Below are 14085 nucleotides of genomic sequence, written 5' to 3' on the forward strand. Positions count from 1 at the left end.
TAATATTCAAAAGTATTTATTTATTAAATGAGTTATATTATTTATTCAATGGCTAAAAAATGAAACAGAATTACAATACATATTAATTAAATAATTAAATACATAGTAATAAAATTAATAATAAATGCTGAGGAAATGAGGGTAAAGAAGTCATCATTTACATGTTAGCATATAAAATAATAGGACAATGGTCACTTCCGAAAACTTGATCCCGTATAACGGTATCACAGATATTATTTTTAATTTTATCAGACACAATAAAGTAATCTAATCTCCATCCAACGTTCTTTTCACGTGCCTTGCCCATATTCGACCAAAAGGTGTAGGCATCTGTTTTATCAGGATAGAAGTGACGGAAGGTATCAACAAATCCAGCATCCAACAGTTCAGTCATTGCTTCACGTTCTTCAGGCGTAAATCCAGCATGTTTGGTATTGGTTTTAGGATTTTTCAAATCGATTTCCTTGTGTGCGACATTTAAATCACCGCAAATTATCACCGGCTTCTTGGCATCAAGTTCTTTTACCCGTTCAAGGAATAGTTTGTTCCATTTCAATCTTTTGTCCATAGTTTTCAGTTTGTCACCAGCATTGGGAACATATACATTGATAACATAGAACTCTGGGTACTCAACCGTCAACATACGCCCTTCTGTATCAAGTTCCGGGTCATTTATACCTTCAGTGACACTAATGAAGTCTTGTTTTGAGTAAATAGCAATCCCGCAATAACCAGGCTGATTACTTTGAATGAATTTGTGTTTGTAGCCAGGCAATTCAATGTCTTCAGGTAATTTATCTAGATCACATTTGGTTTCCTGTAGTGCAATAATATCTGCGTTTTCTTTGAGAATGTATTCGAAGCCATTTTTCTTCAATAGTGCTCTCACACCAGAGACATTCCATGAGCATATTTTAATATTTGGTTTCTGTCCATTGGCGTTTTCTTTGTCACAATCATAATTCAAACTATCAAGATCAGTGTCAGTTCTATTGGCTGGAGTTTTAGCTTTTTTAGGAGCAGGTTCATCATCCTCAGCATTGTCGTCATCACTCTTCTTTTTAGCAGCTCTAGTACCTCTAGTCTTCTTGGGAGCTTCTTCAACTTCTTCATCAACATCTTGATCAGCTTTCTTCTTCCTACCAGCTTTCGGCTTGGATTTTTTCTCTTGCTCTTCATCACCCATCTCCTCATCATTCGGCTTCTGATCAGCTTGGCCTTCTTCCATCTTCTCATCGCTATCCTCTGCTACTTCATCTTTCTTATTCTTAGCAGCAGCCTTAGAAGAGGCTTTGACTTTTTTATCAGCCTTTGCATCAATTTCTTCATCAGAATTTTCATTCTTCTTCTTGCGTCCTCTCACAGGCTTCTTCTCCTCCTCTTCATCCTTCTTCTTCGAAGCCTTTGATGGAGCCTTAGCCTTCTTTGTCTCCTCTTCCGTACCATCCTCTTCCTTCTTCTTCCGTCCCCTAGCTGAAGTTTTACTTTTCTTATCTACTTCAACACTGCCCTCACTAGCAGCATCTTCCTCATCGACTTTCTTCTCCTTTTTACCTCTCCCTCTTCCTTTCTTCTCAACTTCAACACTTTCTTCACTCGTAGCATCTTCGTTAGCATCATTTTCCTTCTTCTTCCCTCTGACAGCTCTGACTTTTTTCTCAACTTCCTCTCCAATCATAGCATCTTCGTCATTTTTTTTATCCTTCTTCCCAGCTCTAGCTGCTTTAGTTTTTTTACCCGTCTCCACTACCTCTTTGTCATCAGCATCATTTTCATCCTTTTTCTGTTTGTCTCCTTTCAAAGTTTTACTTTTTTTTGCCGCAACTTCTTCAACATTTTCTTCGACGTTTTCTTCTTTAGATTTTTTATCAACAACTTGACGAGTACGTCCTTTGCGAACAGGTTCGCTTTCGACTACCGGATGACCGTTCGTTTCTTCAACGACTTCTTTGTCCTAATCAATAAAAATAATTTAATTAAATTATTTATTTTCAAACGCAATTAAATTCAACTTAATAAATAAATAAATTAATTAATTAATTAGATATATCGTACAGTTATAAATTAACATATCAAAAGAAAATTCTTTTTTTTAATAATAAATGAAAAAAATTTCTACTAACCTTAGCGGCACGTCCACGTTTTGGTGGCATTATAAATAATTCAAAATACGGTTTTTCAATCAAATGATTTTTGGTTGTTAATAATTTAGGCTTTGTTAAAATAATTTTATCGTTCAATTTATTTAACAACGCAAATCTCAATTCTTTTACTCTAGAAACTACTGATCTATTGCGTACTAATACTAACGTGTTGCCCATCAGCTATAGCCATCACCAACATCACGAACACAAAAATGCCGGTAGGTGAAAAAAAAAACGCGGGAAAAATTACCACTGAAATAATTATTTTTAATATTATATAAATAATTTATGAATTCGATATTTTATTATTATTTTATATATTATTTGAATACTTGGTAATTTAATTTTTACTTTTATAATTAATTATTTAATTAAAATATGACTGTTGATTTATATAAAAAAAAAAAACATTGTTTGGGCATGGAAGTCAGCTGATTTTTTGGCGCATGCTCATTTGTCAAAAAAAAATTTTTTTTTTAAATCTAAACTTCCGGTTAACCTCAAAAATCAAAAAAGAAAAAATTAAGCCGCTCGTGTCTTATGGCCAGACAAAAAAATCGATTTTTTAAATAAATAACAAATTAAAATTAATGACAGTCATTTTTATAATTAATAATTTAAAAAATAATTAATTGTCTAGTCAAATAAACAATTGTCAATATAATTAAATTATTTATTATTGTGAAAAATATTTTTTATTCTGACTTTTTATAATTGTAAATTTAAAATAAAAAAAAAAATGGCATGGAACAGTGATGGCTAAATGAGAAGTTTTTTTACAAATTTATATTTTCTGATAAAAAAATTTAGTTAATTAAAATATTCAATAACAATTTGAATATTTAATATGGTTTTACGTCATGGCTGCAGTTTTTTATCCAAAAAATTAAGTAAAACAGTTCGTAATTTTGCAAGACAACATGCCCCAGTACCAAAGCTCACTCCGCAAGAGGTAAAATTTATTTTTTTCATGATATTTATTTAATTTATTAACTAATTAATTTATTTATTTACTTTAGGTGACAAAAATTTTACAAACAAATGAATTTACAAAAGAATTCAATGATAATTCATCAGTTAAATCCTATGACACTAATCAATTAGCATCAAATAATCCTATTGAGGACATGAGATCAGAAGCTAGATGTAAATTAACAAATGGTAAAAATTAAAATTTATTTAGTCACTAATTATTGCAAGAGTTAATTAATGATTTATTTTACATAGGATTTTTATTTGGAATTTTTGACGGCCATGGAGGAAACGAATGTTCCCAAGTTATATCAAAGCGTTTATTTTATTATATCGCAGCATGCTTATTGCCAACTGCGACACTGAAAGATGCCATTGAGACTAAAAAATCTCCAGTGGAATTTAAAAATCATCTGCTGGAAACATTTAATGATAACGTTGAATTTGTAACAGAGTTAGGGAAACTGTACAACAAAAGTTACTTATCTTTTATTCAAGAATTGACTAAATCAAATAAGTCTGATGTTGAAGTAGAGCTAGCTTTAGAGCATGCGTTTTTACGCCTAGATCAGGATTTATCAGCAGAGGCTTTTGAGAAATTGGACCGGAGGGAAATGGCGAGGACATTGTCAGTCGCTATGTCTGGATCTGTTGCTATTGTTGCTCATATTGATGGTCCTCATCTTCATGTCGCCAATGTTGGGGATTGTCAAGCTGTTCTTGGTGTTCATTCTGGTATGACCAATTATTTATTCGAATTTTTTTATTTTTAAAGTTTTTTTTGCGCACTTATATTTAATTTAAATAAAAATATCGAGGGCAATAATTTTATAAATAGTTTTGTAATAAAGACTGTTAAAAAAAATGTTTTATCACAATCTAAAAATATTATTTTTAATCGCGGAAGTCAAGAAAAAGTTTATCAGTAAACCATTTAAATTTCAGAGGATACAAAATTAAAATAACATCTTGGCAATATATTTAAAAAAAAATATTAAAACTTTTAAATAAATTATTAAATTATATTAAAATGATTACAGAGAATGAAGGCTGGTCAGCACAACTGATGAGTGTAGAACATAATGTAGATAATTGTGAAGAAGTTAAAAGAATATTATCAGAACATCCTGAAAGAGAAAAAAATACGGTAATAAAAGTGGAGAGACTACTAGGTCAATTAGCACCACTGCGTGCATTGGGTGACTTCCGCTACAAATGGACCCGTGATATTATGAACAAAATAGTTGTCCCATACTTCGGAGAGACAGCAATCCCGCCAAATTATCACACGCCGCCTTACTTATCTGCCAAACCTCAAACTAGCTACCACAAGCTGACGCCAAAAAACAAATTTTTAATCCTTGCTAGCGACGGACTCTGGGATTTAATGACACCGCTAGAAGCTGTACATCTCGTTGGTGAACATATGACAGATAAAGTTGCCACGATTTCACTTCCGCTGTCAACAGACAATCTGAAACTATCTCAGATAAATGAAATTCTTATACAGCGCAAAGAAAGTTTAAAAAAAAAACCTCTAGATGATAACGCCGCGACTCATTTATTGAGGAACGCACTCGGTGGTACTGAGTACGGTATCGATCACTTAAGATTATCGAAATTCTTGACATTACCCAATGAAGTCGTACGTATATTTAGAGATGACATTACTATTACTGTTGTTTACATCAACTCAGAATTTTTACAAAACTAACACTAATTATTTATTTATTTGCTAAAAAAAGTTTATCCTCACTAATCATCACCACTAAATTATTTTTATAAATATTTTATTTTTTAAAAAGTTTATAAATAACGTAACAATAATTTGTTGATTGTTTTTATTAACATTTATTTAATCATAAAATAATTTACAGAAGCTATTATTTTTTTTTTTTTTTTTTTTTTTTTTTCAATATAATAAGTGTACAATGTGTTAAAGATTATTTATTTATAAGCAGTTATTTTATTTATATTAACTTATGCGCTTTGTTATTATTTTTCGGTAGACATGTGTATAGAATAAAATTTTATAATTGATTTCTTTTAGTTTTATTATTCGTTATTGTTATTAAGTGGTAATGAGTTTGTAATAAAATCCTCAAATTACCACAAAAAAATTACTACTACTTAATATTATTATTATTATTATTATTATTATTATTATAATTAATATTACATTTACTTACACTTCTGGATTAGTATATCGTACAATCAATAAGAATTTATTTATTTATCATAATAATAATAATAATTATTATTATTATTGTATTTAAAGATTCAAAAATTTGTTATGAGAAACAATGAAAGTAATAAACTCACTGAATTTAAAAAATGTGACGTCCAGCTGTTAAATACAGTAAAAAAAATAAAATATTTATTGGACAAAATTCATTAAATTAATTTTATAATTAAGCTTTAAATATAAGCATTATTATAAGGCAAGGATCTAGTACCTCATTAGTGGTTTTTTGTTATTTAATTTAACCTTCTTGACCGAAGTCTTCTTTGAATTTCTCGAGCTTACCCATATCTTCTTCATTAACTGTTGGACGGGTAGTTGACAGTGATTTCAACATATATTTCTAAAAAAATAAAACAAATTGACAATTAATTAAAGTATAAAAATGTAAATTTTTAATTAACAATAATAATATATTGTGTTTAAGCGTAAATTGTCATTTGCAATTATTTGCTGGTATTTTTTTATTATTTTATTTTTTATACCAATAAAAAAATAAATCTTACCATTGTAACTAGAGGCTCGCAAAGTTTATCACTTTCGACTTCAAGCCAATTCATTTCGATAGCATCTGGGTCACCAGGTGAACAAGGAGTAAGCAAATCATCGACAATAACTGACCGGTCTTTAGGCGATGGACCGCTCACACGTTTGAAATGTGTAGCCGTCTGTACAAGTCTCACCGGCTGCATCAAAGCATCGCGTACAATTATGCCTATATCTGCACCGGAGTAACCTTCTGTGAGAGATGCCAATTGTTTGAAATCATCCTCAGTGAGAGTGTGAGGTGTATCACCCAAGTGAAGTTTGAACATGGTCGCGCGAGCATGCTCTTCCGGAAGACCAATGTATATCCGTTTCTCAAATCGTCTTCTAATAGCGGCATCAAGAACCCACGGGATATTTGTTGCTCCCAAAACAAGGATTCCATCGTTATCATTACCAACACCTGATTTTTAAAATTTACGTTCATCAATCATTTAATAACTACAATAATTATTTATTTACTCAAGTAAATTACCTTGCATTTGAACTAAAAATTCAGTTTTAATTCGTCGTGCCGATTCGGACTCATTGTCTGAACGTGATGAACAAAGAGAATCAACCTCATCAATAAATATAATACTTGGTTTACGCTGTCGTGCTAATTCGAATAAATTTTTAACAAGTTTTTCAGATTCTCCAAGCCACTTGCTCACCAGATCAGACGATGATACCGACAGAAAATTTGAATTGTTCGCTTCAGTTGCTACTGCTTTAGCTAAATATGATTTACCAGTACCTGGAGGCTGTAATAATTTAAATAAATTAATCAACCATTACTTTTACTACAAACTAATCCATTTTTTTTACTTACACCGAAGAGAAGAATGCCCTTCCAAGGTATCCGTTTACCAGTAAACAGATGAGGAAATTTAATAGGCAATATGACAGCTTCCTTCAACGCTTCTTTAGCAAGATCCAGTCCAGCAACGTCACTCCACTTAACATTAGGTCTTTCAATAATAATCGCACCCTCTAAACGTGACTGTAATTTTTTCTTCTCTGGGTCACTGTCAGTGTCACTGTCTCCACTGTCACTTTTCTTCTCCTCTTTGGTTCCTTCGTCACCAGCAGCCACTGGTTTCTTCTTACCTTTCTTCAAGTATGCTTTTAGTTTTTCTGCCCTGTCAAGATACTGCTGGCACTTCTGCCGAATACTATCCTTTGCTCTGTCACCTTGTGCTTCATCTAAATAAATAACCACCATTAGCAGATAATTTAATTAGCAGAAAAATTAATACTGACATTTTATTGAATGAAGAAAATATTCCACTGCGTGCTCGTATAATTTCAAAGCTTCCTCATAGTTTTTATTTCGATCTTCTTCAGTAGCTTTTGTCACTAAATCTATCGCTTTCTAGACAAAACAAAATGGATAATTGTAATATTTATATTTACATTTATAAAATATGAAGAAAAATTTTTACCAACCTGCAGTATTGTTCCACTAGCCATAGTTTTGTTATTATTATTATTATTATTTAAAAAACCTTATGAGGAATAATAATTAATTCGGGGTGTATACTACACGATGTGTACAAGATCTGCGTATGTATGTTCAATGAAAAAAAAAAAAAAAATTAATTACTTTACATTCAGATGAGTAACAAATTAACCTTAATGTAAAAATCAATTTTGTCTGCTAGCGACGTAATTATAAATATAACTAGACTAATATAACGACATTTTTATGTAATTGTAGATTATAAAGATATCCTGTCAAAATAAAAAAAAGTTTTAACCTTCGAAAATAAACTGATCGAATTTGACGTCATGCGATGCAATATCACTTAAACGTACGGACAACAAAACTCTATCTCCTTTAGCTTTAGCTGGCTTTAGCTTTTAGTTTTTTAATTAAGCTGAATATTTATGAAAAAATATCGTTGGGACGGAGAAAATGTGCCTCAGTTGGCACAAATGTGTATTAAGCAAAAGAGTCAAAAATCAAAAAATCATGATAGAGAGTAATTTCGTTTCAAAAAAATTGTTGCTTTGAAGTGAATTAACATTCACTCATAAATTTTTTATAAAAACAATTAATTAAATTTTATTTATATAAAATAATTTGACTTATTTATATTTAAATATTCAAATAAAAATGAAAATTCAATTTTCATAGCTCAGGGAATTTTTTATTTAAGCTTTTTCACCGCGCGGGGAATTTAAAAATTCAAATTTGGTAACACTGTTAAAATGATAATCCGCATGCGCGTAAAAAACAAATAAAGAAAGATTACAATAATAAAGGATAAAAGACAAAAAGAAGATGATTGAGCAGCAGCTTGCAGCCCTATTCTCTCCTCTCCTCTCTTCTCTTTTCTCTTATCCTCTTATTATTCTTCATACCCGCAAGATCTTGGGTTTGGGTTACTGTTGCTGCACGAACCAGCAATCTCGCTGGTTTCGGAGCACGTCGGCAAAAATTTATACATAAAACTTCATATATATTTATATATATACATATAAATAAATTACATATTTATTATATCCATACACCAGCTGCTTATCCGGTCAATTTTAGTTCTTTTAAATAATTAATTAAAGTAATAATCAATGTGTTAAATTAATTCGTTAAATATTTATTCAGCACTCGTAGATTTAAAGTTATCTAAGTAAAATAAATTTATTTATCAGTAATCAGTCGCAAATAATAATAATAGTAAATAAATAATATTTTTTATATTAATAAACAAAATACATATTTATTAAAAAACTTTTACTGAAACATTAAACGATCTCACTTCGCCTCTATCGGATAATCCTCGCACCTGCCGTCTTCATTTTTATATATAATATATAGGTATATATCTATATACATATATATTTAGGTATATATTTTTTCTATATAACTCCGTGCTTATAAATTTCACACCACCCCCGTGATACTTTAACCTCAGCCAGTGACTGTTTAACTAAACGGGGAAAAAAATAATTATTTTCAATCATGTATTATACGTGATATATATAAATATATGTACATATATAAAAATAATAATCACTGTGTTAATTAAAGTACCGTAGCTGCCAAATATCTAAAAGTGAGTTTTGCCTTAAGAAAATCTGGACTCTAATTAAATTTAATTAATTTAGGTAAGAATTATTATCAATTAATTCATCAATTACTTGGTAAATTAAAATTTTTTTACCAAGTGCGCTCGGTGCAATTTAAATTTATTTTATTGAGGTTGAAAAAAATGAGCTGGAAATAATCTATGTAGAGGTTAGGAATTAAATCGATTCATATTTTTAATGATTACGTTAGTTTTTTTTTAATATTATATATTTTAAATAATTGGAACACGAGTTTCTGGGTAATTTATTTTTTCTGAAAATTTTGGTAATTAATTTTCTACTTTTTTTTTTTTTTTTTTTTTTTTTTTTGTAGCAAGACCACGGGTCCTTTGATACAGTGATGTCAGAACCCTCATCCTCATTGTCAACATCCTCGTCACCGTCCACGTCATTGTCATCGTCGAAAGTTATTGAAGGCGACAAACCAAGTGGGAGTAGTCCAAGTCCTGTTGAAGGTATTCCTGGTCCTAGTAATGTTGAGATTGCAAGCTGTCTGTTATCAAAAGCTGATCCGGAAGAATTCTATGAGGCTGAGGAGGCTGGAGAGGATGAGAGCAGTGAAGAAGAAAGTGAAGTATGTTTGCTATTTTTTTTTATTATTTATCATTTGATCTTTATGATATTCAGCATTTTTAATTATCAAATTAATCAATTATTTTTATTGGAATAATTTAATTTAACACTGATACAGATCAGCGACAATGGATTGTTCTGTGATGCGGATTGTGAAGATGAGGTAGCAGTAGATGAGGATGAATTATTGACAAATACTGATCCAGATGTACAGAAATCGATAAATAATCTTCCTACCCCGGATGTTACGTACAGATTTGTATCTACAACTGACACTGCCGTTAAACCTCATCCTTCTGATGATGTTTCTAAACGTATACCATTGACACTTTTTCAACCGGTTAGAAAAAGAAAAAGTGAAACGCAATTTATTAGTTTGCCATGTAAAAAAATTAATCCAGAGGATAAGACTAACCATATTATGTAAGTATTTTTTATTAATCCTGATCCTTATCATTATTTCTCTATCTTTTAAATTTTGTATTAAATTCAAATAATTAAAATTTTTTATTTTATTACAAACGAGTTATTTTAAGAAAATCAATTATTAAATAATAATAATCAGCTGAGGTAAAAATATTACATAACTTTTCTTGTGATATTGATTGACGTTTCAGTTTTTTCTTTTAGACCCAAATATTTAAAAATAAGTCGAGCAAAAATAAAAACTTGCAATTTGAAAAATAAAAAAATTATTTAAAAATAATTTCTTATAGAAATTTGATTTTATCTATTAAATATATGAGTAAAATTGTATAATAATTAACATAAATTAATTGTAATATTTAAAAAATATTAGGAATAAAAAATTATATTTAATTTTAAGTACTTTCAATTACAATTATTATCACCGGAGTACATTTAGAAAAAAAATATTTTTTATTTATTAAATTTTTAAAAATTTGGTCGTAAATTTTCTGGTAATTACAGCGATAATTACTGCCACGTTGAATTAAATAATTACATCATTTTATTGGTTAAAAAATAAAATGATTAAGTAGTTTAGAACAATGGAGGTAGTTTGTATTTAATTGTTAATGTCGGATGTTAATTAATTAACATTAATTGGTAATTAGTAATTATTTAATGTTTAGGATAACTAAAAAACTAGATGATAAAGGAAAACACGTGAGATTCGTTATTCCAACGAGAGCTAATCCCCCACCAGAAATGAGCAGCTGGTTACTTCAGTTTCAAGTAAATATTATTTATTATTTATAGATTTAAAATAAATAAATTAATGGGTTTAAATTTCCAATTATAGAAATGGACAAATGCTGAAAGAATGTTAGCAATTGATGAATTGATAGAGCGCTGTGAGCCAACGCAAGTCCGACACATGATGCAAGTCATCGAGCCACAATTTCAACGCGATTTTATATCACTGTTACCAAAAGAACTGGCACTGTCTGTTCTAGCATTTTTAGATCCCCATGATTTATTACGCGCCGCTCAAACATGTAGAAATTGGCGGTTTCTTGCCGACGACAATTTGCTTTGGAAAGAAAAATGCCGATCCGTGGGTATTGATGATCTTAGAGATGTATCATTTACAAAACGTAAAAGCAATCGTAGTAATGGCATTTGTAGTTCTCCTTGGAAACAAGCTTACATGCGTCAATATAGTATTAAAATGAACTGGAGAACTAAACCAATAAGACCGCCAAAGGTTCTTAAAGGACATGATGATCATGTTATTACATGTCTACAATTTTCTGGTAATCGTATAGTTAGTGGGTCTGATGATAACACTCTTAAAGTTTGGTCAGCAGTTACCGGAAAGGTATTGAGTCATCTCTCATCAGCTTATTAATCTTTGCAGCTAAATTATTATTATTACTAATTATTATTTTTTTTTCCAGTGCCTAAGGACACTAGTGGGTCACACAGGAGGTGTTTGGTCCTCACAAATGTCTGGTACGACAGTGATAAGCGGTAGTACGGACCGTACATTAAAAGTATGGAACGCAGATACGGGTCAGTGCATTCATACCCTGTATGGTCATACGTCAACAGTTAGGTGTATGCACCTTCATGGTAACAAAGTCGTAAGCGGTAGTAGAGATGCGACACTGAGGGTGTGGCAAGTTGACACAGGCGAGTGTTTACACGTTCTCGTTGGACACTTGGCTGCTGTAAGATGCGTGCAATATGATGGTAAATTAGTCGTTAGCGGTGCCTACGATTACTTGGTTAAAGTATGGAATCCTGAACGTGAAGAATGTCTGCACACACTTCAGGGTCACACTAATCGTGTTTATTCACTTCAGGTTTATTTTTATATTTATGATTATTTGTTCGGTTATTGATAAATTTATTTATTGACAAATAATTAATCATTTTTTTAGTTTGATGGAATTCATGTTGTAAGTGGATCATTGGATACGAGTATAAGAGTATGGGAAGTTGAAACTGGAGCGTGTCGTCATACATTAATAGGCCACCAATCGCTTACATCGGGCATGGAATTACGTAATAATATTTTAGTGTCTGGTAATGCTGATTCAACCGTTAAAGTTTGGGATATTGTAAATGGTCATTGTTTGCAAACATTATCTGGGCCTAATAAGCATCAATCGGCCGTTACTTGCCTTCAGTTTAATAGTCATTTTGTTATTACGTCTTCGGACGATGGTACTGTGAAATTGTGGGATGTTAAGACTGGTCAGTAAATTAATTATTTTTAAATTGAAAAGTAAATTGACGAAAAAAAAATGATGTTATATTATTTCAGGTGATTTTATAAGGAATCTCGTGGCTTTAGAAAGCGGTGGAAGTGGTGGAGTCGTATGGAGAATTCGTGCGAGTGATACAAAGCTTGTTTGCGCTGTTGGAAGTCGTAATGGTACCGAAGAAACAAAGCTTCTTGTCCTCGATTTCGATGTTGAGGCTAAATAATTACCTCATTGTCCGTCGAACCACCTCGTGCCTCGGCTCGTCACGGTATTTAAAAAAAAATAATTAAAATAAATATTAAAATAATAATATTAATATTATCAATGATAATGGTAATGATAATAATCATAATGATCAATTGATCATGCATACTAATAATAATAATGATGATGATGACGATGAAGAAGATTAATAATACTTCTGTATATAAAGTTGCGCAAGACAAAAAAATAAAATAAAAACATAACAATCTGTACAATGTATCGTATTATTAAATATGGTCTGATTGTGATAAGACTGCATGTTAATTTTTTAAAAAATGAAATATGTGAACAATCATAATAACTATATTGATTACAATAAGATCATTTTTTCGGAAAATAATAAATAAGAATTGTGTAAAGGCTTTAAAAGATGGTAAAAAAAAATAATAATAATTACGATAAGATACTTAATTATTATTATTATAATTATAACTATTAAATAATATTATAAAGATAATTGACACAGCTGTACCTCTTTAATGAAGCGCGATTACTCTTTTATTATTAATCATCATTATGAAAATTAATACGGATTAAATAACGCACTGTAATTATTTATCTAAAACTTAAACAGTGATAACTCTGCGTGGTTGTAAAAAAAAGTTTAGATAAATAAAATGTCTGGACTACTCATTATTTAAATTATAATTTGCATACGGAAATTATTGCAACTCAATAAAATTTTAAATAAATATACTGAGTAATGACAATGAGTTAATTAAAGTCACGTAAGCAATTTAATTTAAATACGTAATTGTCTGATTTTTATAATAAGACAATTAAATTTATTATTTTGCAGCATAATTATTTTTTTTTGTGACTTTAATTTGTCACACATGCGAAGGCGGTGAGAAAAAAAAAATAATTTTTAAACAAAATTATTGTTAGTTTGTAATGATGATTAATTTTAATTATTTTGTTGATTATTATCATTATTATTATTATTTTTTTTTATATATAAATATTTAGGCATATAAAAAAATACACTGTGATTTTACGACTTTATTTTCGATTAGTTTCGAATTTTTTTTTTTTTTTTTTTTAATTTTTAAACAGTGTCCGCATTTGTGTAAATTTAATTGATTAATTAATTAGTAAATAAATGATATGATTAAAATAATAATAAAAACTGTAATAAACTAAATGCGAGACAAAATACAAAAATTATTAAATGAACACGTCGTCTGTGTAAATAATTTACTGAATTATCTTTGTTATAATTAGTTAATCAAATATGTATTGTTTATTGCTTATTTAAATTCGTAAAATCTATTAGTGTGCAACGAAGAAAAATTAATTAATTAATTCGTAATAAATTAATTAAATACTGAATTAGGTAAAAATAAAATAAAAAGTCTCGCAAGTGTGACAAGAATGTAAAATATTTACAAGTAAATAAAAAATTGTCAAATAATTATTATAAATATTAATTAGTTATATAAATTAATTGTCAATTGAAGGAGGAAAAAATACTTGTTTCTTTTTATAATTTATTTTTTTTCTTTACTGTAAGAGAAATAGAAAAAAAATTGTGAAAGGTAAAACCCGAAACAGCAATTATATCGATTACCTCGTGTTCATTAATTAAAAATAAATC

The 14085-nt window shown here is 29.6% G+C and overlaps 4 protein-coding genes across 6 annotated transcripts; 2 read left to right on the top strand and 2 right to left on the bottom strand.

Moving 5' to 3' along the window:
* Positions 1-2353, bottom strand: LOC103572739 (DNA-(apurinic or apyrimidinic site) endonuclease). The gene is made up of 2 exons (XM_008551493.3): positions 2124-2353; positions 1-1954 (listed from the first exon to the last, which is right to left on the bottom strand). The coding sequence occupies exons 1-2, from the start codon at positions 2319-2321 to the stop codon at positions 158-160; spliced, it is 1995 nt and encodes a 664-aa protein (XP_008549715.1). The 5' UTR covers positions 2322-2353; the 3' UTR covers positions 1-157.
* Positions 2354-2665: 312 nt separating this feature from the next.
* On the top strand, positions 2666-4990 carry LOC103572748 (pyruvate dehydrogenase [acetyl-transferring]-phosphatase 1, mitochondrial). Its single transcript, XM_014441712.2, has 4 exons — positions 2666-3096; positions 3164-3305; positions 3372-3851; positions 4157-4990. Exons 1-4 carry the CDS (start codon positions 2992-2994, stop codon positions 4828-4830), a joined length of 1401 nt encoding a protein of 466 aa, XP_014297198.1. The 5' UTR covers positions 2666-2991; the 3' UTR covers positions 4831-4990.
* Positions 4991-5080: 90 nt separating this feature from the next.
* Positions 5081-7752, bottom strand: LOC103572757 (vacuolar protein sorting-associated protein 4). Of its 2 annotated transcripts, XM_008551526.2 has the most exons (8): positions 7644-7752; positions 7333-7445; positions 7147-7258; positions 6716-7089; positions 6380-6647; positions 5865-6307; positions 5573-5701; positions 5082-5463 (listed from the first exon to the last, which is right to left on the bottom strand). In XM_008551526.2, the coding sequence occupies exons 2-7, from the start codon at positions 7354-7356 to the stop codon at positions 5600-5602; spliced, it is 1323 nt and encodes a 440-aa protein (XP_008549748.1). In that variant the 5' UTR covers positions 7357-7445; positions 7644-7752; the 3' UTR covers positions 5082-5463; positions 5573-5599. The 2 variants fall into 2 exon arrangements, with proteins under 2 accessions (XP_008549739.1, XP_008549748.1); XM_008551517.2 differs by having other exon boundaries at positions 5081-5701.
* A 495-nt stretch (positions 7753-8247) lies between these two features.
* On the top strand, positions 8248-13482 carry LOC103572766 (F-box/WD repeat-containing protein 7). 2 transcript variants are annotated; one of them, XM_008551539.3, is made up of 8 exons: positions 8248-8994; positions 9290-9550; positions 9668-9972; positions 10644-10746; positions 10814-11332; positions 11412-11819; positions 11898-12213; positions 12284-13482. In XM_008551539.3, exons 2-8 carry the CDS (start codon positions 9317-9319, stop codon positions 12445-12447), a joined length of 2049 nt encoding a protein of 682 aa, XP_008549761.1. In that variant the 5' UTR covers positions 8248-8994; positions 9290-9316; the 3' UTR covers positions 12448-13482. The 2 variants fall into 2 exon arrangements, with proteins under 2 accessions (XP_008549761.1, XP_008549769.1); XM_008551547.2 differs by having other exon boundaries at positions 8248-8942.
* The last annotated feature ends 603 nt before the right edge of the window (positions 13483-14085 follow it).

The sequence above is a fragment of the Microplitis demolitor genome, chromosome 6 (assembly GCF_026212275.2).
Source record: "Microplitis demolitor isolate Queensland-Clemson2020A chromosome 6, iyMicDemo2.1a, whole genome shotgun sequence".
In the NCBI taxonomy this organism is placed as follows: Eukaryota; Metazoa; Arthropoda; class Insecta; order Hymenoptera; family Braconidae; genus Microplitis; species Microplitis demolitor.